Consider the following 24,622-nt stretch of genomic DNA (forward strand, 5'->3'; position numbering starts at 1 on the left):
GGTATATGAATAGGAAGGGTTTGGAAGGCCAAGTGCTGGCAAGTGGAACTAGGTTAGGTTGGGATATCTGGTCGGCATGGACAAGTTGTACAGCTCTATGACTGACTCAATGCTCATATTCTAGTTTTTGAAAGGTTTAGATCTGAATATGGAAATACGGAAATCTGAATATGGGGCAGCACGGTGGCACAGTGGTTAGCACTGCTGCCTCACAGCGCCAGAGACCTGGGTTCAATTCCCGCCTCAGGCGACTGACTGTGTGGAGTTTGCACGTTATCCCCGTGTCTGCGTGGGTTTCCTCCGGGTGCTCCGGTTTCCTCCCACAGTCCAAAAATGTGCAGGTCAGGTGAATTGGCCATGCTAAATTGCCCGTAGTATTAGGTAAGGGGTAAATGTAGGGGTATGGGTGGGTTGCGCTTCGGAGGGTTGGTGTGGACTTGTTGGGCCGAAGGGCCTGTTTCCATGCTGTAAGTAATCTAATCTACGTTTTGTCATGCAGAAAACTTTTAGCTGGAGTAGTCCAAATTGCAAGTGTTACTTTGTAGAACCAAACTGTCTGTAAAATGATATACACTTAACATTTAAGCCTGTGTTAATAATTTCCATTATATACTTTGGAGATAGAAACATACTGTTGAGGTTACTAATATGCTCTAGATTTGCACACACTGTCTGAATGTACAGTACTTGTATTTCTTGCATTGAGATAATCTGAATTTCTGTGTAGACATGTTGCAGAACCCACACTTCCTTGTTCAACAGGTTGGATGTGGGTGCTGTAGAAATTGTCTTTGAAATGCTTTAGAACCTTAAGGATTAAAAGTAAATGTATTAGATGAAAATCTTAATATTACATAATTGCAGTTGTGAAGACTGGTATGTTTGGACTTGTTTTCTAGGTTAACATTGCTAGGTGCAAGAAAAATAATATTGTTTTGATTTATTACCAAAGAAAATTGAATAATATAAGTCGATATTTTTAAACATTTTTTTGTGCAGGTATGTGAAATTTTCTATGCCCAGTATCCCAGATTTTGAGACCTTATTTTCCCAAGTTCAACTTTTTATTAGCACTTGCAATGGTGAACACATCAGATATGCAACAGATACCTGTAAGTGCCTTTTCTATAATATGCTTTCCACATTTACAATCAAATCTTCACTTTCAATTTATTGAAATATATTTTTAGCACTGATTGTGTTTATATTTTCATTTTTCTGTAGTTGCCAGCCTTTGCCATCAATTGACAAATGCTTTAGTAGAAAGAAAACAGGTAAACATTTGTAATATTTCACATTTACTTCTTACACATCTGTATTTGAATAAAACATTGCTGTGAATATTTGCATAAAAGTATCACTATGAAACTATTACCTGGATAATCATTATATCATGTTCTATTAAGTTTATTAAAAGTCAAATAAGTCAAGTTGGTTTGAGGCATAGATTGGAGAGATGAGGGATATGTTTGCATATTTCAGCAGCTTAGTGAAGAGCATTACAAGTCGACCGCCTGTTCTTTTAGTATGGAAATAGTACATGATGTTGAGAAATCGCAAATGAGGTAAAAATTACAAGTAAATATTTCTAATTTCAGATAATTATGGACAGTGTCAAATTAAGTACTTGGAAAAGTAAGCATTTTCAAAGTACGGGAAAGAGTGGGGGAATGGGTCTAATTGGATAACCTTTTCGCAGAGCTGACCCTGGCTTCTATGATAAAGATTATGATTATATCTCCTTTCTTATTAACTAACTACTTTAACTATACTATGCACCTTAAAGGTTGATGTTAAATATGATTACTAGATGATGCTGCTTTGTATTTCAATAATTTTTATGGCTGCCTTGTAAATATGCAGTATAAACTGAAAGAACTGCAGATGCTGTAAATCAGAAAAATAAAAGCTCAGCAGGTCTGGTAGCATTTGTGCTTATACTTCATGTAACTGCTGCACTTCCTTGAATACATGAATGCCAAAAGTCATTGATCCAACGTCAGATGTTCTGATGGAAAACTCCTCATGCACTGATTTTATGCAGATAATTTCTGCAGATATTAGTCCTACCAGAGATTGGCAGTATTTATGGACATAGTACACTACTATTAATGCATATTGTAAAAGTCCCAACTTCTGATCAAGACCAATAGAATTCCATGTGCAAACAGTTTTGAGATTTTAAAACATTGCATATTTATAGCCCAAAAAAAGAGGTCTGGTAGTATATGTGAAGAGAAATCAAAGTTATCATTTGAGGTCTGGCTCTGAGGAACTGGACCCAAAAGGTTAACTTTGATTTCTCTTCACAGGTGCTGCCAGAACGGTTGAGCTTTTCCAGCAACCTCTGTTTTTGTGGGTGTAAATATGCGATTTTTAAAAACATGTTTGCACGTGGAATTCTATTGGTATTGGTCAGAAGTTGGGACTTTTACAGTGTGCATTAATACTAGTGTACTATTTCCATAAATGCTGCCAATCTCTTTTGATAGGACTTTTATCTGTAAAAATTATCTGCATAAAATCAGTGCATGAGGAGTTTTCGACCAGAACATTTCATGTTGGATCAGTGACTTTAGGCATTCATGTATTCAGGGAAGTGCAGTAGTTACATTAAGTGTAAGAACAAAAACAAAGTATATACTATTTCAAGAAATACATCATTATGAATTTCACTCTGATTAAGGATGGATAGTTCAGTATTGAAACACTTGTTACCCAGAAATTCGATTATAGATCAAAGACTGCTTTTATATGGGAAGGTAGATTATCAACAATTGCAACTTTATACACATAACATTGACATATTAGTGGTTTCAATATGAGATGCATTAAAAAATTTATGCTAAATTTTGCAAGATTTAGTTCTGTGTCAAGTTATCACTTTCATAATGTAGTGCATGGGACTTATGAGAGATTTTATACTGCTCAGCCCACTACTGATACCAATGGTACTGGTTCAGGAGAAACTTTGTTTTTGCATTTAATGTATTAGAGGAATAAAAGTGATATTTCATTTAAAATTTATCTTTTAAAGCCACTGAGAGGCATTAGCATTCTAAAACAGGCCATTGACAAGATGCAGATGAATACAAACCAACTTACCTCAGTTCATGCTGACCTCTGCCAGGTAAGATGTGCTATTTTGTGTGCAACTAGCCTGAATTTGGATACAATGAATGATATTTTCATTGACAGTTATGATATTTTTGAGGATCTTAATGTTTCTTGAGAATAGTTTGATAATTTGAGATACCCTTTGGAATACAGTCATTTTCTTTCTTTTTTTTAATTGAAAATTAGAAGTGTGGTGGCAAGTCAAACATTTTCGCCATTTGTATTTTTATTTCACTTATATTTTGGCATAAACTAAAGTGACTAATAGAGAAAAATACCTGAATGAAATGCAATCAGATGGATGATATCTGGTGTTTGGTGCACCTGGGTTGCTTAATGGATTAGTCTTGATCATAAAGATGTACAGCATAGAGACAGACCCTTTGGTCCTACATGTCCATGCCGACCAGATATCCCAACCCAATCTAATCCCACTTGCCAGCACCCAACCCATATCACTCCAAAGCCTTCCTATTCATATACCTATCCAGATGTCTTTTAAATGTTGCAATTGTACTAGCCTCTACCACTTCCTCTGGCAGCTCATTCTATACACGTACCACCCTCAAAACTTTGCCCCTTAAGTCTCTCTTCTATCTTTCCCCTCTCTTCCTAAACCTATGCTCTCTAGTTCTGGACTACCCCATCCCAGGGAAAAGACTTTGTTTATTTATCCGATCCATGCCCCTCTATTAAGGTCAACCCTCAGCCTCAACGCTCCAGGGAAAACAGCCCCAATCTGTTCAACCTCTCCCTATATCTCAAATCCTTCAACCCTGGCAACATCCTTGTAAATCTTTTCTAAACCCTCTCTCGTTTCACAACGTCTTTCTGACAGGGAGACCAGAATCGCACACAGTATTCCAAAAATGGCCTAACCAATGTCCTGTACAGCTGACCCCCCCAACTTTGTACTCAATACACTGACCAATAAAGGAAAGCATACCAAATGCAGTCTTCACTATCCCATCTACCTGCGACTCCACTTTCATGGAGCTATGAATCTGCACTCCAAGATCTCTTTGTTCAGCAATACTCCTGAGTACCTTACCATGAAGTGTATAAGTCCTGCTAAGATCTGCTTTCCCAAAATGCAGCACCTCACATTTATCTAAATTAAACTCTATCTGCCACTCTTCAGTCCACTGGCCCATCTGATCAAGATCCCATTGTACCCTGAGGTAACCCTCTTCACTGTCCACTACACCTCCCATTTTGGTGTCATCTGCAAACTTAGTAACAATACCTCATGCTCATATCCAATCATTTACTGTTATTTTAATTATTGTCAGTACTTTTAAATGACTGAAAATTAGTCCAGTTTTTTTCAAAACAAGTGCTATTTATACAACAAGCAGCGTGAGCAGTCTGTGTTGCAATGCTGAGCAGAATGACATATTTGATGTAACTTGCTGTCCGTTTAGGCTTCAGATGGTTTCAGTTGACTTTAAAACTTGTATTTCAGTACAACAAGTTGTAGATTTGAGGATTACATTTACTTTGGGCCTCCCAATATCACTGTCCAGATGATGATTGTTTCTAATGCTTGCCAAAATCAGAGGCAGTAAACGTTGTAATCAAGTGCCATGCTGTGTGTACATGAAATATTTCATCAATGGTAGAAGTGCATGCATTCTTACACTGTGCAAGTTATTTTTTGCATTTATTCACAATATTTGGTTAAATCTATATTTAAGAATTTTTTGCATGCTGACTTACACCATTTAATGTTTCCATGTAGTTTTGTGTAATTTGGTGTGTGGATTATAACTGATTGCATTGTTTTCATTCTTTTGTGAGAGTTGACTTTTGTATCACTATATCTTTTAAAGCTGTTCAGCTATCAAATTGGTGCATGATTTCTTACTCTTCGCTTTCAAAAGCACAGTAATATCCAAGATCTTTATATATTCAATGACCCTTTTTTCTCCATTTTATAGCTTTGCCTGCTAGCAAAATGCTTCAATCCTGCAATTCCTTACCTGGAAGTAGATATGACAGATATTTGTAAAGAAAATGGAGCCTATGATGCCAAGCACTTTTTATGTTATTACTATTATGGTGGCATGATTTACACAGGACTCAAGAATTTTGAGCGGGCACTGTATTTCTATGAACAGGTAAAAATGAACATAGTTGGGGACGATATCAGAAAACATATCCTACTTTTTGAATATTTATTTCCTTAACATACTGAATTAGCATATTAAAACTCTTGTAAAGTTGCAAAACAATGTCTGTATTTTGTGATTATGAATTCCCTCCTCCAAATTATTGATGCTACCAGGTGACTGATGGTTATTAGACTCTGTTTTAAATGCTACCAGTTTAACAACTATGATTTACTTTTCATGAAGGCTGTATCTCCTCAGGTGTAATGTCAGTTTTATTCTAAGAAGCAGATTGCATCCACGTTGCATGGAATTTGAGTCGTATTGCAATTGTGGTGCAAGCAGGGAAACCTGCCTTTACTTTTGTAAATCTTATTTATTGTTTTTGCAATTTTACTCATAAAGTAGATGGCTGATTAACAATTAGAAGTATCCATTTTTATTTTTCTTCAGGCAATAACAACTCCAGCCATGGCAGTCAGTCACATTATGTTGGAGTCTTATAAAAAGTATATTCTTGTCTCCTTGATCTTGCATGGGAAAGTTCAGCAGCTGCCCAAGTACACATCACAGATAGTGGGAAGATTCATTAAGGTGAGATTGCAGATTTAATATTACAGAAGAGAATTTTCAGCAGTTCGCTTTTGGCTAATGCTTGCCATAATTAGTTGAAAATAATGTTTTTTGAACTGCACTGTTGACATTATACTGCATGCCCTTTAGACTTCGCAGTCAGTCTGAGTCTTTACAGATTCGTGTGTTAAAATCATTTAATTTATTATCATCTTTAAAAATGAAAATCCGTTTGGTTTATGCTGTGTGATGTTTTGCAATTTTAGTTTGTTTTGGAATCTAACAAAGTTTCCAATCCATGTTCCAAATCACAACACATTATAAATATTTGGAATGTGAATTTTTTGAAGCTGTAGCTGAAAAAAAATGCATATTTTTGAAATTATTTGACTTGAGCCTGAAGTACATGCACTTCTTGAATGGTGAGCCTGCGGAAAATTGTCACTGCTATTCCTTTACCTTCATCTTCTCCTGCCATTGTCTCAGGCTTGACTTCCCTTAAGATAAGCCTTTAAACTCCAGGGCATCTGCTGAAATTCTCCAAAAGAGCCCATTGATTCAGTTGTCACTGCCTCATTGAGCATTAACGTCAACTGATTCTTCTTTCTCTCTTTTGTTGCCTGCCCAAAGTTGCCTGCTGGGTGTTCGGCTTGTCATTCTGCCTGGATTTCCTCTCCCAAGCAAGGTGGGAGAGACAAATTTCTCTTTCCTGTGAATCTTTTCCTAAAAGCCTCCCCAAATCTTCTCTCTCCCACCTATTTTTTGGTCACCTTTCGTAGCCCTCCCACAAATGCCAGCTGCTTCTTCATTATCTGTATTGTCAAGCACCTAAGATATACAAATAAATTGTGGTGTGCATTTTTTGGCTTCAAAAAAGCGTATCAGTGAGAAATGTGTACATCAAACTGACTAAGCATGTCCATTACTTGGTTAATTTCAACTATTTATTTTAATATTTGTGCTCTTTCCCCTGCTGTCCTTTGGTTTGATTTAATTCAGATGTGGACTGGGATATCATGTAAACTGTTGAACACCTTGTGAGCAGCACGGCTGACATGATGATAGTAGTGCTGAGGAAAAAGTGACTGGGAGATGGTGCCTACAATGGTAAAGTCTAAAAGTTACCATTTCAAAATTCTACAAATGTGTTGCAGCTTGAAGGTTACTATCCTTTCTGGTTGCCCTGTTTTGTATCTTAGGATCTCCTGCCTCATTTCCCATGTTTACATTGATAAATTGAGTGAAACCACCAGCATTTTTCCATATAGCAGGATGAAATAGACTTCTTCTGTTTGTATTACAGAAGGACTTTATACTAAATAGTGCATGTAGTGCTCGATGGGAAAATGTTTGTCATATCAGACATTTAATGTCTTTGTTACAACATATAATTAAGCAAACTTTGTTTTCAATTGATGAATAGTGATATTACATTTTGGTGCCTACTCATTTCACTTTTCAATCCCACACTGTCTGATTTTGCATTTAAAATAAACTGTGTACCTGACAATCCAGCTAATGAGCTCAGTATAATCTTCCATGCTGATTTTGTTCATGTTTGCCATCCCCATACTTGGAAAAAGGCTCTCCCTGTCCACCCTATCTAACCCTCTGATTATCTTGTATGTCTCTATTAAGTCACCTCTCAGCCTCCTTCTCTCTAACGAGAACAGCCTCAAGACCCTCAGCCTTTCCTCGTAAGACATTCCTTCCATTCCAGGCAACATCCTAGTAAATCTTCTCTGCACCCTTTCCAAAGCTTCCAAATCTTTCTTATAATGCCGTGACCAAAACTGTACACGTTACTCCAAGTGTGGCCGTACCAGAGCTTTATACAGCTGCAGCAAAACCTCCTGATTCCGGAACTCAATCCCTCTATTAATAAAGGCCAAGACACTGTATGCCGCCTTAACAACCCTGTCAGTCTGAGTGGCAACTTTCAGGGATCTGTATACATGGACGCCGAAATCTCTCTGCTCATCTGCACTCCCAAAAATCTTACTATTAGCCCAGTACTTTTCATTCCGATTACTCCGTCCAAAGTGTATCACCTCACACTTGTCCACATTAAACTCCATTTGCCACCTCTCAGCCCAGCTCTGCATCCTATCTTTGTCTCTCTGTAACCTACTACATCCTTCATCACTATCCACAACACCACCGACCTTAGTGCTGTCCGCAAATTTACTAACCCACCCTTCTAAGCCCTCATCCAGGTCATTTATAAAAATGACGACCAGCAGTGGACCCAACGCTGACCCTTGCAGTGTGCCGCTAGTAACTGGACACCAAGATGAACATGTTCCATCAACTACAACCCTCTGTTTTCTTTCAGCAAGCCAATTACTGATCCAAAATGCTATGTCTCCCACAATCCCATTCCTCCGCATTTTGTATAATAGTCTACTGTGGGGAACCTTATCGAATGCCTTGCTGAAATCCATATGCACCACATCAACTGGTTTACTCTCATCTACCTGTTTGGTCACTTTGTCAAAAAACTCAATAAGATTCGTTAGGTACGACCTACCCTTCACAAAACCGTGCTGACTGTTCCTGATCAGATTATTCTTTTCTAGATGGTTATAAATCCTATCTCTTATAACCTTTTCCAACACTTTACCAACAACTAAAGTGAGACTCACTGGTTTCTAATTACCAGGGTTGTCTCTACTACCCTTTTTCGAACAAGGGAACCACATTTGCTATCCTCCAGTCCTCAGGCACTATTCCTGTAGACAATGATGATTTGAAGATCAATGCCAAAGGCTCGGCAATCTCTTCCCTTGCTTCCCAGAGGATCCTAGGATAGATCCCATCCGGCCTAGGGGACTTATCTATTTTCACACTTTGCAGTATTTCTAATACTACTTCCTTGTGAACCTCAATCTCTTCTAGTCTAGGTGCAAGTATCTCTGTATCTTCCTCACTAACATTTTCATTTTCTAGAGCGAACACTGTCGAAAAATATTTATATAGTGCTTCCCCTATCTCCTCTGACTCCACACACAACTTCCCACTATTATCCTTGATTGGCCCTAATTTAACTCTCGTCATTCTTTTATTCCTGACACATCTATGGAAAGCCTTAGGGTTTACCCTGATCCTATCCGCCAACAACTTCTCCTGTCTCCTCCTGGCTTTCTGAGCTCTCTTTTTAGGTCTCTCCTGACTTCCTTGTAACCCTCAAGTGCCCTAACTGAGTTTTCACATTTTGTCCTAACATAAGCCTAATCCTTCTTCTTGACCAGGGATTCCACTTAGTAAACCACAGCTCACATGTTCTATATCTCCCTTCCTGCCTGACAGGTACATACTTATCTAGGACACACAGGAGTTTTTCCTTGAATAAGCTCCACGTTTTTAATGTGCTCATCACTTGCAGTTTCCTTCCCCATGCTATGCTTCCTAAATCTTTCCTAATTGTATTGTAATTTCCCTTCCTCCAGCTGTAACTCTTGCTCGGTGGAGTACACCTATCCCTTTCCATCACTAAAGTAAACCTGACAGAATTTTGATCACTGTCTCCAAAGTGCTCACCTACTTCTAAATCTAACAACAGGCTGGGCTCGTTACCCAGTTCTAAATCTAAAGTGGCTTCACTCCTTGTAGGCCTGTCTACATACTGTGTTAGGAAGCCCTCCTGCACACACTGGACAAAAACTGACACATCTATAGCACTCGTACTGTAGTGTTCCCAGTCAATATTTGGATAGTTGAAGTCCCCCATGACAACTACCCTGCCTCTCTCATTCCTATCGAGAATCGTTTTTGCTATCCTTTCCTCTACATCTCTGGGACTATTCGAAGGCCTACAGAAAACTCCCAGCATGGTGACTTCTCCTTTCCTGTTTCTAACCTCAGCCCATACTACCTCAGTTAATGAGTCCCCAAACATCCTTTCTACAACTGTAATATTGTCCCTGATCAACAATGCCACATCTCTCCCTCTTTTACCATCTTCTCTGTTCTTACTGTAACATCTGAATCCCGGAACCTGCAACAGCCATTCCTGTCCCTGCTCTATCCATGTCTGTGTAATGGCCACAACATCGAAATCCCAGGTACCAACCCACGCTGCCAGTTCACCTACTTTATTTCGGAGTACACACACTTCAAACCAGGTTCTTGCTTGCCAGTGTCAGATACTTGATTTTGGAACTCCCTACTCTCATCCTCTTCTGTACCTGTCCTACAATTTTGGTTCCCATCCTCCTGCTGTATTAGTTTAAATCCACCTTAATAGCTTTAGTGAATTTCCCACCCAGGATATTGGTATCCCTCTGGTTTAGACAAAGACCATCCTGCTTGTAGAGGTCCCACCTATCCCAGAAAGAGCTCCAATTATCCAAAAACCCGAAACCCTCCCTCCTGCACCGTCCCTGTAGCCATGTGTTCAACTCCTTTCTGTTCCTATTCCTCACCTCACTAGTATGTGGTTTAATTCAGTGTAGGTGACATGCATTTTAATTTAGAGATCTTGAATACATGATCTAGTTTTGGGATCATTTTGACTTGTTTACTGGCTATTTGGCATTGTTAGGAACATAAAAATTAGGAGCAGGCCATTCAGCCCCTTAATCTTGCCCTGCCATTCAACATAATCAAGGCATTGCAGCTCAGTTTTAATTTATTTATTATTAGTATCCTATTATTCTGTGACCATGTTCCCTAGTTTGAGATTTTCTCATTAGCAGAAACAATATTCCTACATGCACCATAAATTTATGCTGCATTTGGATCTTTAAACCTTCAGTGTTCCTAGCTTTTAACCCTTTAAAATAATACTCAAATCTTCCCTTCATTGGTCAAAAATGTGTGGTGTTACATTTATCCTTGTTAAATTCTTTGTGCCATGGTGTTGTCCCCCCATTTAACATCTCAAATCACATCTCTGTGGATTGTGATTTTCACTTCTTTCTTATAAAGATGCATGGTATTACAGGCCATGTATTAGCATGGATAGAGGATTGGTTAACTAACAGGAAGCAAAGAGTGGGGATAAATTGTGCTTTTCTGTGATGTGCCTCAAGGATCAGTGTTGGGACTGCATTTGTTTACAATTTACTTCGATGATTTGGAGTTGGGGAACACGTGCAGTGTGTCAAAATTTGTGGATGACACTAAGATGAGTGGTTGAGTAAAGTGTGCAGAGGACTCTGAAAGTTTGCAGAAGGATATAGATGGTTTAAGTGAGTGGGCAAATGTCTGGCAGATGGAGTACAATGTTGATAAATGTGAAGTCATCCATTTTGGTAGGAATAATAGTCAAAAGGACTATTATTTGAACAGTAAAAAATTGCAGCATGCTGTTGTGCTCAGGGACCTGACTGTCCTTGTGCCTGAAATGCAGAAGGTTGGTCTGCAGTGCAACAGGTAATTAAGAAGGCAAATGGAATTTTGTCCTTCATTGCTAGAGGAATTGTGTTTAACAGCATGGAGGTTATGTTGCAGCGGCATAGGGGGTGCTGGTGAGGCTACACCTGGAGTACTGAGTACAATTTTGGTTTCTTGAGAAAGGGTGTACTGGCATGGAGGGGGTGCAGAAGAGATTCACTCGGTTGATTCTGGAGTTGAGATGGTTGGCTTATGTGGAGACACTGAGTAGACTGGGATTATATTCATTGAAATTTAGAAGAGTTGGGAGGAATCTTATCTATTCCCTTCATAATTTTATATGATTCTATACGAGAAGCAGGGAGGTTGATTCAACTGACGTATGAAACTATAACAAGAGGGCATAGCCTCAAACTTAGGAGGAGCAGATTTAGGACAGAATTGAGAAGGAATTTCTTCACGCAAAGGGTTGTGAATCTGTGGAATTCCATGTTCGGTGAAATAGTTGAGGCTTCCTCATTGATGTTTTTAAAACGAACATAGATAATTTTTTTAGATCAGTAAAGGAATTAACGGTTATGGTGAGAGGTTGGGTAATTGGAGTTGAGGAAACGAAGAGATCAGCCATGATCTTATTGAATGGTGGGGAGGGCTCGAAGGGCCAGATGACCCTCCTGCTTTTTATGTTCTTATGTTACGTTCCTAAACTGTCAATCTTCGCTTCATTGACAGAATCGGATATATAGCACTCTCATGTTATCTAAGTCATTAATGAAATATAATGAACAGTTGAAGTTCCAGCACAACCATTGTCAGACGCCATAAGTCTCTCTCTCTGTCTCTCTCTCTGGCAATGTCCTTGTCAATTGTTTCTGCACCCTTTCAAGTTTAGCAACACCCTTCCTGTAGAAAGTCAACCAGACTTTTACGCAGTATTCTAAAAGTGACTTTACCAATGTCCTGTATAGCTACAACATGATGTCCCATCTCCTATACCCAGTACTCTGACCAATGATTGCAAATGTGCCAAACAACACCTTCACCACCCTACCTGTGACATTGCTTTCAAGAAGCAATATGCCTGCACCCTGAGGTCTCTTTGTTTGAGCAACAGAGCCCTACCATTAACTGTATAAGTCTTATCCGGGTTTGCCTCACCAAAATGCAACACCCCCCACATTTATGTAAATTAAACTCCATTTGCCACTTCTCAGCCCATTGTCCTCTGATCAAGGTTCCATTATACTCTTAGATAATCTTCTTCACTGTCCACTACACCACCTATCTTGGTGTCATCTCCAAAAATACTAACCATGCCTGCTATATTCACATCTAAATCATTTATATAAATGATGAAAATTTGCTTCTAATTCAGTGAACTTTAGCTTTATGCCGTTTGTTAAAACTGTTGTATGCCTTCTGGATATTATATAAATTACATTAAAAGACATTGCCCCATCTACAATTTAGTTAGTTCTTCAAAAAATTCAGTTCAGTAGTTTAGTTAGAGCTAACATATCCTTTAAGACTCTGTGTTAGCTCTCAACTCAAACTACTTGAAGTAGTCTTATCACCTTGTCCTTAATTGCTGATTTCAATAACTTTCCCATAACAGATGTTGTATGAACACACCTATAATTTCCTGGTTTCTCTCACTTATCTATCTTAAGTAATAGGTAATATTTGCAGTTCCACAGTTCCTTTGATTGCCTCTTTAAATTGATGAAGATTATGCTAAAGCATCTGTTATCCTGTATGTGGGGTTTTGTCAGTCTTCAGTGCCACTTTCTTTCTCATCCTACAGTTAACATCCTTCTTATGTTAACTGTAATAGATTCCAGTCCTTGATGAATTTTTAATTTACCTTGAATGTTAGGAATATTATCCACCTCCTCTACGGTGCTGACTGATAACTTATTCAACATTCTAGCCATTTTCTTATTTTCATTTATCGCATTACCCACAGTTTTAAAAGGCACAATATTTGCTTTGATTACCCTTTTTAATGTAAATATGAATGTAAAGTTTTATTATCCTTGATATCAGTTACAAATTTTTAAAATTCATTTTTGCTGCTGCCCTCTTTTTTTTTGGCCTTTCTTTTTAATGTCTGAGTATCCTGGATGTAGACTGCTTTTTGCATTTTTTTTATATACTGCCTTTTTTAAGGAGGTAGAGAACTTCTTTGTACCTATAAAAGTGCACATATTTTGATTTCTGTTTTTATAGACAAACTTTTTTTTTAACGTGTTGAGAAGCTAGTCTCAATTTTGCAAGCAAAGGCATAGAGTTCCTTGCAGCATTGGAGTTTTTCTTGTAGTGTAGGCTATAAAGCTGATAGTTGCAGAACTAAGCCACTACGGCCACTCCTGTCACTTGGGAGGAGGTAATAAATGCAGAATGATGAAGTGACAGAAACATGTTTTGATTGTAAATGTAGACATGGGAAATTGTAAGAGAAAAAGTGAGCTAGGAACTATTTACGGATGTTTTTGAAACCAACAGTTAAAGGACAACTGTTTCTTCTCTTGCCTTTTCTGCATTGGCAAGATAATTTGATAAAATTTCATTACTCTGCTGAAATAGGTAATTTGGATACAATAATAAGCAATCACTGAATTACAGGAACAGCTGTTAAGCAGAATGAAACTTTTCTCCCATTGTGTCTTCAGAATGTGAAACTCAGCAGTATTTAAATCATTAATATTCTGATTGATCTTATGATTTCAGGGCTGGGAATTTATTGTTAGCTGTGCTGCTCACAAAAGCATCTTCAACTGAAGCCTATGCAATTAGTGGTGAAGTTCAAATGATGGCAAAGGAATCACATAAAATGACAAAAAAGAATGTCTAATAACTAATCTATCCTAAAGGTTTTTAGCTTGCCTTTAATGTAAATAAATGAACAAATAATACAAGATATTTTATTTGAAAACAATATATGTAATGTAATATAATGTAATTTTCCATTTACATTTTTTCATTTTTCTATCAGTTGAAAAATGTATTAGTTTCTGTTTTTGGATTAACAAGGTAAGCTAAGTCTTATTTTGTCTGTCCTTATGCAGCCTCTTAGTAATGCCTACCATGAATTAGCACAAGTGTATGCAACAAATAACCCAGCAGAACTTCGAAATGTGGTGAACAAACACAGTGAAACATTCACGAGAGAGAACAACATGGGACTTGTCAAACAGTGCTTGTCCTCTCTTTATAAAAAGAACATTCAGAGGCTAACAAAGGTAAGGTCTATCCACATAAACTGTACATCATAACTAAAATATCGGTTGCTGAATACGCATGTCTGCATAGCTTTCGTTTGTTCTCAAGTTTTCAATTATAATATTTTCCAGTTTTTTTTCCTGAAAAATATTCTTGAGGAATTTTACCTGGCTTAGGTGGTTTGCTTTGTAATTTGTTCATGTTATTTCAGATACTAAAATGTTGAATTCATTTGTTTCAAAGCACATATCAACTGGGTAGGGGAGGGGGCATAGTGGTAATGTCACTGGACTAGTAATTCAGAAATCCAGATTAATGTTCTGTAGACATGAGGTAAAATCCCACCATGGCATCCTTACCTAGCTTCGTCTCCATGCAAATTAGACTCAGCAATGTGGTTGACTCTTAACTCTCAGGGCAAATAGGAGTAGCCTGCCGAGTATGCCCCCAAGCTGTGAATAAGTTCAAAGAAAACTTGCGGATTTGTGCCTCAATGGCTGGGATAAATGATTGAGGCAAGTGTTGGAAAATTAAGGCTCTGCCATTGCTATGCTCTGTGTAGTGTTAGTTGATCTCATCTGGGAATGTTATTGAGGTGTTATGGTTTGAGTTGTGTCTTTTGTGCGTGATAAGAAAATTGTCCGTTAATTTAACAATCAGGAATGCTGATAGAGACCCTGGCTGGAAATGTATGAATTGATGCCTTTTGTAGACATCTGTTCATCTGGATATTCTGCCAGTGTCCAGTTTGAAGACTTGCACATGGTTGGAAACTTAAGATGAATCTTTGACTTCCTCAAACATTAATTCCAATAAAAGATCAGCATTATTTTGGAGGAAGAATTTGGCAAGAAAGTGAAACACAAACTGCATACTCACAAAATACAATTGTGAGTTTCCATACTGATATCAATTATTTATTAAATAAAATAATTTTAAATTGGTATCATTCAAACTGAATGTTATCAATGGGAAAGATTGATATAATACGTTTGAAGACACGGTCCAAGTATAGATGGTTGTTTTAAAATTTGTACTAATGTACATCTTAGCAGTCGGCATTGGATAATGATTTAATTTTTCTTCTTCTGTCCTTTCTCACAGTGCCAGAGACCTGGGTTCAGTTCCCACCTCGGGTAACTGTCTGTGTGGAGTTTGCACATTCTCCCTGTATCTGCGTGGGTTTCCTCCGGGTGCTCCTGTTTCCTCCCACAGTCCAAAGATGTGCAGGTTAGGTGGATTGGCCATGCTAAATTGCCTGTAATGTTAGGTGCATTAGTCAGGGGTGAATGTAGGGGAATGGGTTCAGGTGGGTTGCTCTTCGGAGGCTCGGTGTGGATTTGTTGGGCAAAGGACCTGTTTCCACACTGCAGAGAAACTAATCTAATCTAAATTCCACCAATTTTGAGGACAACTTTAAACACCCATATCCAAGTCAATTCAGGCATTTTACTTGAAATGGGGACCTTCCAAATCTCTACACCTCTAACAAAAACACACACCATATTTTTAAAGCCTTGAAGGAGTTCATTCTAAAAAAAAGTGTAAAGTTAAGTGTCTTGTTAAAATTCAAGTTCTATTACCACTTCCTAAACTGTAGTTTTGATTTTACACCATTGAATATTTTGTAATAAATCCAATATCTGCTGTTGTTATTGCTTTAAATAACTACAAAACAATTTCCTTGTTTCAAATTATGTTGAGTTTATAATAAAGTGTGTGTAACTGAAACTTGTCTTTTCTTTTTTGAAGACACACCTGGTCAATCAGTAGTATTTCTGACCTTTTCTGTTATGTTAAAACATGTCTCATTTTTCTCTTGCAGACATTTTTGACATTGTCCTTACAAGACATGGCTAGTAGGGTACAATTATCAGGTGCTCAAGAAGCAGAGAAATATGTGCTTCACATGGTAAGGCCTTTTAGCTGACAAATGAAGAAAGCAAGCAGTTACCGAAGGGTTTATGTTAACAAAAAAATCAAATCTATCAGTCCCTGAAAAAGGAAAGGCAGGTAGATGAAGACATAAAGGTCAATGACATTTTGGATTTATGTAAGTTGGAGCAGAAATACTGGTCAGACCACAGTTAAACGGTACTCCATGCAGTTTTGAGTTTTCTGTTATGGAAAAAAAGACCTGCATAGTATACAATGTACATTCATCGATGTTCTGCTAATAATAGAAATTTATAGTTATGAGAAGAGGCTTGAAATATTAGGACTGTTTTCATTAAAGCAGAATGTGATACGAAAAAGATTCAAAAGAGGACTTTGCCATTAAAACCTTGGACAATTCTAAAGTACGATTTCACATGGTGGGGGAAGTCATTTACAAGGCACCATCAATTTAAAACAAAAATTGCTGGAAAAGCTCAGCAGGTCTAGCAGCATCTGTGAAGAGAAATCAAAGATAACATTTTAGATCTGGTGACCTTTCCCTAGAACTGATGGTAGTTAGGAAAATGTCGGTTTATTTACAGAAGATAGGGTGGGGGTATTGTTAGCCACTAACAGTCTCCATTAACAACTCTTCACCCTCCTAGCCAGATTGTGATCAACCCTTTGTCCAATTGCTCCTCTCTACCTTTAGTTAGTGTCTCTCCTCCCCCCACAACCCTATCTTCTGTACATAAAGCAACATTTTTGAGGAAAGGTCACCAGATCTGAAACCTTCACATTGATTTGAATGTCTCTAAATTGACAAGGATATGACAAATAGTGTTCATAAGGATCTGGACTTTGAATGTGTCCACCTATATTTGGTGGATAGATTCAATGTTTCTCATTTTTCAGCAGGAAATTCCTAAAAATTCTGACACCAGCCACAAGCTGCCACAATCAATTATCTGCCCCAGTCCTCCTCCATGTGTCCAAAATTGGATAAACAGAACCATAACATTGAGCTTCACAAAATGGAGATGGTTATTCAAACTATCATATTATGTTATACATGAGCTTTTCATCAAGCAGGAAGGAATTGAGACTTTCACATCCAAGTGTTTTAGCTAACACTGAATTTGGAATCACAGTAAGTTGTGTATGTGGGAAGAAGTTGTTTCAAATGGGGATTTAGATTGTTGGCAAATGGAGTTCAATGTGAGGAGGTGGAAAGTCATCCACTCGTGATCTGAATAAGACAAATTGGAATATTTTCTTCGTGGTGAGAAGCTAGGAATTACAATGAGCAAAGGATTTGCAGCATCCATATATGCAGATTGCCAGAAGTTAATGAGCAGGTTGAAAAATAATCAAAAAAGTTAATTGAATGTTGACCTTTATTTCAAAATCTGTGAAATTCAAAGATGAAAAATTATACTTCAATTGTAGAGCAATGATCTGGAATAGTATATTCAGTTTTGGACATGGAGCCACAGAAAAGAAGTGTTTACTTTGATGAGTATACAAAATAGATTCACCAGAATGGTGCCTGTGTTTAAATATGAAACACTCATTTCATCTTACAATGTTGAGGGGTGATCTAATCGAGGTGTTTTGAAAAATATAGATAGGATAAAGTTGACTTAAACTATGGGTGGAATTTTTCCATTTCTTTAAATCTGGAAATGAGCGTGATAGGTGGTCACTGGTGTGCCATCCCTACCACTGATGAAATCTCTGCAGTTGCTCAATCATTAGCTCATTAAGGGTTGATGAATGATCATTGATGTGAATTACAGGCCTCCATACTAACATCCTGGATCACAAGCAGGATGTACTTGTTGGGGGATCCAGCATATGTTTTATACTCTACTTGTTGGGAAAAAGCTATCAGAAATAATGACAAAAGTTCGCTTTCAGATATCACTCTCTTGATCCCTGTCCATACCTCAGACTGTCTCTGATTGATGCAATTGGAGGTTTCACCATCCAAACAAAAAAAAACAAAGCAAGCAGATTGTTCTCGTTTCTTGATCGAGAAACTGGCTACCATTCCTGCCAGCAGGGAGGCAGATGATCAGGAAAGCAGTGAATTGAGGCTATTGATTGATTAACCAGGAAAGACCCTTATTTAGTGGTAGTTGAGAGAGTCTCTCTTTGGACCATATCATAGAATCACAGAATCCCCATTTGGCCCAACAAGTCCACACTGAACCTCTGAAGAATAACCCAGCTAGACCATTCCCCTACCCCATTGCTTTACATTTCCCCTGACTAATGCACTTAACCTACACATTCCTGAAGAACTTGGTAAGCTAGTGAAAAGGAGGTGAGTTTCTCTCTAGATGCCAATATGTCGCATTATTTCCCCACCTGGGAAGGGGAATATCGTGCCCAATGTTCCCAGAAAATCCAGTCCAAGAGATTATAATCTTAAAAGTAGGGCTAGGTCATATCGTGAAATTAGGAAGCACCTTTTCATAAGATGATTAAACAAAATCTGCTGTCTCTTTTTTTCAAAATACTAATGTTGGGTCAGTTAAAATTTTCAAAACTTTGATTGCGACTCTTGTTAAGGATTTCGAAGGAATGGAGCAAAAGTGGATAAATGGAATTGAGGTATTCACCAACTATTATCCAACTGAATGGAGATTTGGCTTTTACAGGCGTTCTCCCTGTTCTTTCTGCTGCTATGTATAACATCTGGCATTTAAATCATTGTTCTAGTTCTACTGTTTTTAATGTAATGTTGTTTTGGGCAGAATGGGCTCATATTTAACTGTTTTCTTGCCCTACTGTCTAGTTGGTGAATGCCAGTGGGATATTTTACCCAGTTGATTATGCAACATTTTACAAATCCATTTTCTTCAGCAGAGGTCATTAGCTAGCAATCAGTAGGGAACTCACACTGACCTATTGCTCCATAATGCAATCAAGAGCCAATTGTAGTGCCTAATCGCTGCTATGACCAGAATATGTTTTGATTATATTCCCTCTTGAGGAAATTTATTTTAGTCTTTTTATCTTTGTGAATTAATTTAGTAAAATTCTGTTGTTTCATTTGCTGATGAGAATAATTTTGTCTTTGATTTCATGACATTAACTTTCTTTCAGATAGATGATGGGGAAATTTATGCTAGTATTAATCAGAAGGATGGAATGGTCAGTTTCCATGACAACCCAGAGAAATATAATAACCCAGCTATGCTTCTCAACATTGACCATGAGGTAACAAGTAATTTGTCATTCATAACTGAATGCAGACTTCTACACTTGAAACAGTAATGAAATTCACAATCGAATATGTCACTTGCCATAGTCACAATTACTGAGAGTAGCAATACTATAGTGTTCAACTGCCTAAAAGTATATAGAGGATATATGATTAGCATCTCCGGGTTCTGATTTATAAATTACATGGAACTGCTGACAGTTATTGCACTATTGTTATTTTCTTGTTAATCATATAATGGATATAGATTGTATCCCCTGACTCTTTGTCATGCTGTTTGCCTTTCACTTTATCTTGTCAAATATGTGCTTTTCTTTTGGCTGAATGGTAAGTGATGTGGCACAAACAGTTGTGAGTTATGAGAAAGAGTTAATATTTCAATACAATATAACTTCTTCACAGCTCTCCATGTCTGTCCCCCATTGGGTGGGTCCAAAGGCTTTCTGCTTTCTTGAAAAGAGCCCTCAACAGGCCCCATCCACCGTCACTTTCCTTTTGTCTCACAAAATTTTTTTACTCAGTTTGAGCAACTACGTTCTAATGAGGAGTTACATTGGACTCAAAATGTTAACTCTGCTTCTCTCTCTGTAGCTGCTTCCAGATGTGCTGAGTTCCTCCAGGGCATTCTGTTTTCATTTCAGATTTCCAGCATTTGCTGAATTTTCGTTTCTTCCACATGCTAACCATCCTGAGTCCTGGAGGTTCTCTTTGGATTTATTAGTGACTAACTTGTATTTATTACTCCTAGTTTGATATTCATCTGCAAGTAATGTACTAAATGCTAGTTTTATCTTGAGAAAATGTTTTGAAATTTGTCCTGTGTTCTTCAGATACTTCTGAAAAACTTAGAATAAAAATTGCTGAAAGAGGAAGAAAAGAATATTCCTTGGCATAACTAATTAGTATTGATATGTAATCCAATTTAGTTTGATGTCATCATTCTGGGCGGAAGATATCAACTTAAACCCAGGTTCTTATGAAAGTTTGAGGTCTTCACAGAAAGATGTAATGAAGACCTGAAAGTGCATTAAAAACATTCATTCCGTTCAACATAAACTTTAATGATCTCATTCTGAAAAATGTAATTTTTCGAGTTTGTTTCTAACTATTAAATGTGCTCTTATTTTACATGTAGAGTTTCAGTTACTAACGTTAGCTGAGATTTTCAGAATTTGAGAATTATAGGAACCCAATGGTTGAATACTGTGACTTTGTGCATTCAGTTAGAAACATGAACATGGACATTTATAATTCAAATTGCTGAATCTCAGATGTGTTACCTAATACCAGAGCAAGTTAACTGAAACAAAAAGGAATTGTGTGCTTATGCATGACATTTAATATTTTTGGGATATATTAGTTAATTAGAAAACAGGTCCTGAAAAAGCAAATAATGTGTAATTGCCAAACATGTTTGTTTTATTTTAACCTTTAGATGCAGAAATGTATAGAGTTAGATGAAAAACTGAAAACGATGGATCAGGAAATCACTGTTAATCCTCAGTTTGTACAGAAGGTAAGAAATGGTTGGTAGGACTAATTTCATTTACTGTCACGTGGACCATGTGAACATTTATTGCCCGACTCTAGTTGCCCTCAGAGAGTGCAGGTGGACAACCATCTTGAACTGCTGCAGTTGTGATTATGGTCACCACACTTTAGTGAAGTTATGAAGGTCTTCAAAGGATGCAGGGCATGTCACTTTTTTTAAACTGAAATATTTAGATTTTCTTGTGTGTTTATTGTTCTCACAAACAGGTGAGGCAGCACAGTGGCACAGTGGTTAGCACTGCTGCCTCACAGCGCCAGGGACCTGGGTTCAATTCCTGCCCCAGGCGACTGACTGTGTGGAGTTTGCACATTCTCCCCGTGTCTGTGTGGGTTTCCTCCGGGTGCTCCGGTTTCCTCCCACAATCCAAAGATGTGCGGGTCAGGTGAATTGGCCATGCTAAATTGCCTGTAGTGTTAGGTGTAGGGGAGTGAGTCTGGGTGGGTTGCACTTCGGCGGGTCGGTGTGTACTTGTTGGGCTGAAGGGCCTGTTTCCATACTGTAAGTAATCTAATCTAAAAAAAACTTATTTATTGAATGATGCAGTACAATCTAATAATATATTCTGTAGTCGTGTTGACATATTGGGTATTTGGATTCCCACGGAAGCACATTTGAAAGAATTCAACAATGTTTTGAACAATTAGCCTCTATTAAACATAAAACCGCAACATACAGGGTAAGCATTAACTTTGTAGATGCTGCAGTGTTAAAATAGCCACAAGGCAACAAATATGTTTTAACCAACAAAAGTTCTTTTTTTCAAAACAACTGACATCCGCACACACTCACAGATGCACACGCATGTACACGCACACCCCTTCACATAACCGTCCATCGAATGATGCAGGCCAAGGCTAATGTTCCTCCAACACGTACACAAAATGAAAGCTACAACCTACAGCCCGTGATACATTAGGATTATTGTAAGACCCATCTGATTCATTATTATTCTGGAGGGAAAGAAATCTACTGCTTTTACCCTGCCTAGTTTATATGTGACTCTTTTCATGCAGTGGTGGGATCGATTCTTAATTGTCATCTGAAATGGCCTAGCAAACCACTCAATTCAGGGGTAATTAGGATGGGTCAAAAATGCTAGCTTTGTTAGAAGTGCCTATATCCCATGAAAGCCTAGAAAACAAAATCTCATTTAAAATTAACAATTGATGCACACAGTTCTTCACAATAACATTCAGGCAGTATTACATGATGAAAGGATATAGTGAATTTATACAGTCTTAAGTGAGGGATCACACATTTATTTGCAAGGAATTCATTACCTCGGTGATTGCAAGTTTTCCTGACTCTCAGTTAGCTGAATGTTTCTTTGTTGATAGGTTTAAAATTGTTCTCTTCCCTTTGCAGCTTCTCTTGCTCCAGTCTCCAAACCTTTTTGCAGCTGCCCCTCATGCAGCGTCTTCCTTTTGCTATGTGTCTCACTTGAAGCTTCCTTCCTCCAATGTCTATCATGTAGCTTCCTTCCTACTACGCTCTTGCATCCCTTTTGGGGTCTCCTCCTTCCAATCCTGTATCTTTCCTGCAGGCAGCACGTTCCGATGCAAATCCCTCATGCAATCTCTTGCTTACTATACAAATCTTTGATAGCCTCCTTCTCCATACTGGCTTTCTCCTGCGCTCCCCCTTTGCCCCTTCTTACACCCGCTGCCTCTTCTGTCTCCCATCATGCCCTTCATTGTGAATCACCCAATGCCACCACTTATTTGCCTCACTGCTCCTGCAATGAACTGGTTAGTGAGAAACAGTTATAACTCCTCACTGAGTCTGTCCTTTCTATTTATGTGGTGACATTTCTCCGATTGGTCACCCCCAATTTTAGTTTTCCCAGGGTGTTTGGGGATTGGTGGGCTAATTCATCCACATACTTTGAGAGTTGATGTCGAGGAAATTAACCATAATGGTTCCAAACATAAAATTTAGATGTAAGGTTAGATTGGTGAAGCTGGTTGCGAAGGAGGTTGAAGGGTGATTTGCTCGATGTGTGCAAGCTCATGACAGATTGATATATCATAGCCATTGAAAAACGGCCCTCATTAGCTTCCTGTTGCAAAGATTAAGGAATATAGATTGGAGGCTTTTGGCAAGGGGGGGATGTAAGAAAGAATGTTTTATGCAGCAAATGAAAACCTGCAATATTCTGTTCCTGTGGGGATGATGGAAGTGGGAGATGATCAGTGGTTTCAGTCTGGAATCGGATGGGCACTTGAGAAAAATAAGCATGTCTATCTAAAGGGACAGTGGAGGATAGACTTTGCTCTATAAAGCACCAGCATTGATGGCATGCAGGCCAAGTGGCCTCCCACTCTGTCATGATAACTCTGATACTGCTAACAGCAGGGTGCTTTGAGAATTTGCAGAGGTTTTTAATCCTGTGGCAATGGAGGAGGGCCAGTTATATATCCAGGTGAAACTAGATCAAAATGCATCAGAAATTTCTAAAATAGCGATGGGTTTGACAAGCTATTGATTCAATAAATGATAGAAAATATTATATTACTGCACTTAATATTTTACATTTGTCATAATGTAACTTGGAAGCAACTGCTTTTTGCTAAAACATTTTGTGCTATAATAAGCTAACTAATGTCACAATATAGTGTTAAGTTAGGAGCCATTCTTCGGTAGCTCTATGAATAGAAGGTATAGAAAATCTTATGACATATTATTTTTATGACTTGTTTTTCTAGAGCATGGGCACCCAGGAAGATGATGTAGGAAGCAAGGCATCGAGTTATTCATAAAAAATATCCTAAACAGTCTGTGAGAGCTGCGGCAACAAAAAGATATAAATTTAAAAGGTGCATTTGGTTCATCAGCAAGATTTTAAAAAAAAAGGAAACTGAGGGATGAATGGATTTAGTCATGTGAGCATCAGGAAGAAAATCAACTGTTGGTTTTGATCAGAAGCTTCCCTCTGTTGTTATTGCTTTCAGAACTGTGTTTTGGCAAAAAAAAATCTCCTGGGTAGGAACAAATCTGTCGCTGTTTTATATATCACTGTTTCACGGTTAACACTATAGCTGTGTTAAATAAAACCGAACTTTGTTTCTTCATTTTGTTTCTTTGCTTTTTCTTCATTTTCTGAGTCCCACTGGAAAGTACTGGAGAAGTATTCTAGAAGATTTAACTCCAAGCAAATACTGGGATTAACATACTAAACTGATTTAATTGGGCTTATATGAAAGTAGAGCAATACAAATAACATTGTTTTCAACTTATGTTCTTGTTTTGCTAATGGGATGCAGTTCTTATCAGCATAATGGCTTGGGAATATTTCAAGATTAATCCTGGCAACTCAAATGGACTCAAACTATTTATAAAGATTTAGGTGGAGGAGCACTAAATGATTCAATAATTGGTCAGTTCAAATATACTTTTGCAGCTGTATATTGCTCAGTTACATTTTTCATCCATGTAACTGTTATAAGGTTACAATGACTAACATTATTGAATTTTGGCATAATTCAGTTAAATACTCCAGCTGAAATATTCAATTATAATTCTGTATTATATAAAAATTCCAGAAGTGACTAGCACACATGTAAAATGCAACCAGTTTTATTCTGTTTGCTTTAGGCTTAT

At 37.8% G+C, this 24,622-nt stretch overlaps 1 protein-coding gene across 2 annotated transcripts in view; it reads left to right on the plus strand.

The window, feature by feature from the left end:
• The window catches only part of cops3 (COP9 signalosome subunit 3), a 36,290-nt gene extending 12,197 nt beyond the window's left edge, over positions 1 to 24,093 (plus strand). For both annotated transcript variants that reach the window (XM_060840530.1, XM_060840531.1), the window contains 10 exons: positions 1,000 to 1,112; positions 1,225 to 1,274; positions 3,038 to 3,130; positions 5,058 to 5,237; positions 5,682 to 5,822; positions 14,207 to 14,380; positions 16,186 to 16,272; positions 19,353 to 19,466; positions 20,906 to 20,986; positions 23,728 to 24,093. In XM_060840530.1, the coding sequence (XP_060696513.1) occupies positions 1,000 to 1,112; positions 1,225 to 1,274; positions 3,038 to 3,130; positions 5,058 to 5,237; positions 5,682 to 5,822; positions 14,207 to 14,380; positions 16,186 to 16,272; positions 19,353 to 19,466; positions 20,906 to 20,986; positions 23,728 to 23,781 (1,087 nt within the window). In that variant the 3' untranslated portion in view covers positions 23,782 to 24,093. The remainder of the gene's footprint in view (positions 1 to 999; positions 1,113 to 1,224; positions 1,275 to 3,037; positions 3,131 to 5,057; positions 5,238 to 5,681; positions 5,823 to 14,206; positions 14,381 to 16,185; positions 16,273 to 19,352; positions 19,467 to 20,905; positions 20,987 to 23,727) is intronic.
• Positions 24,094 to 24,622: the final 529 nt, after the last annotated feature.

The sequence above is a fragment of the Hemiscyllium ocellatum genome, chromosome 20 (assembly GCF_020745735.1).
Source record: "Hemiscyllium ocellatum isolate sHemOce1 chromosome 20, sHemOce1.pat.X.cur, whole genome shotgun sequence".
In the NCBI taxonomy this organism is placed as follows: domain Eukaryota; kingdom Metazoa; phylum Chordata; class Chondrichthyes; order Orectolobiformes; family Hemiscylliidae; genus Hemiscyllium; species Hemiscyllium ocellatum.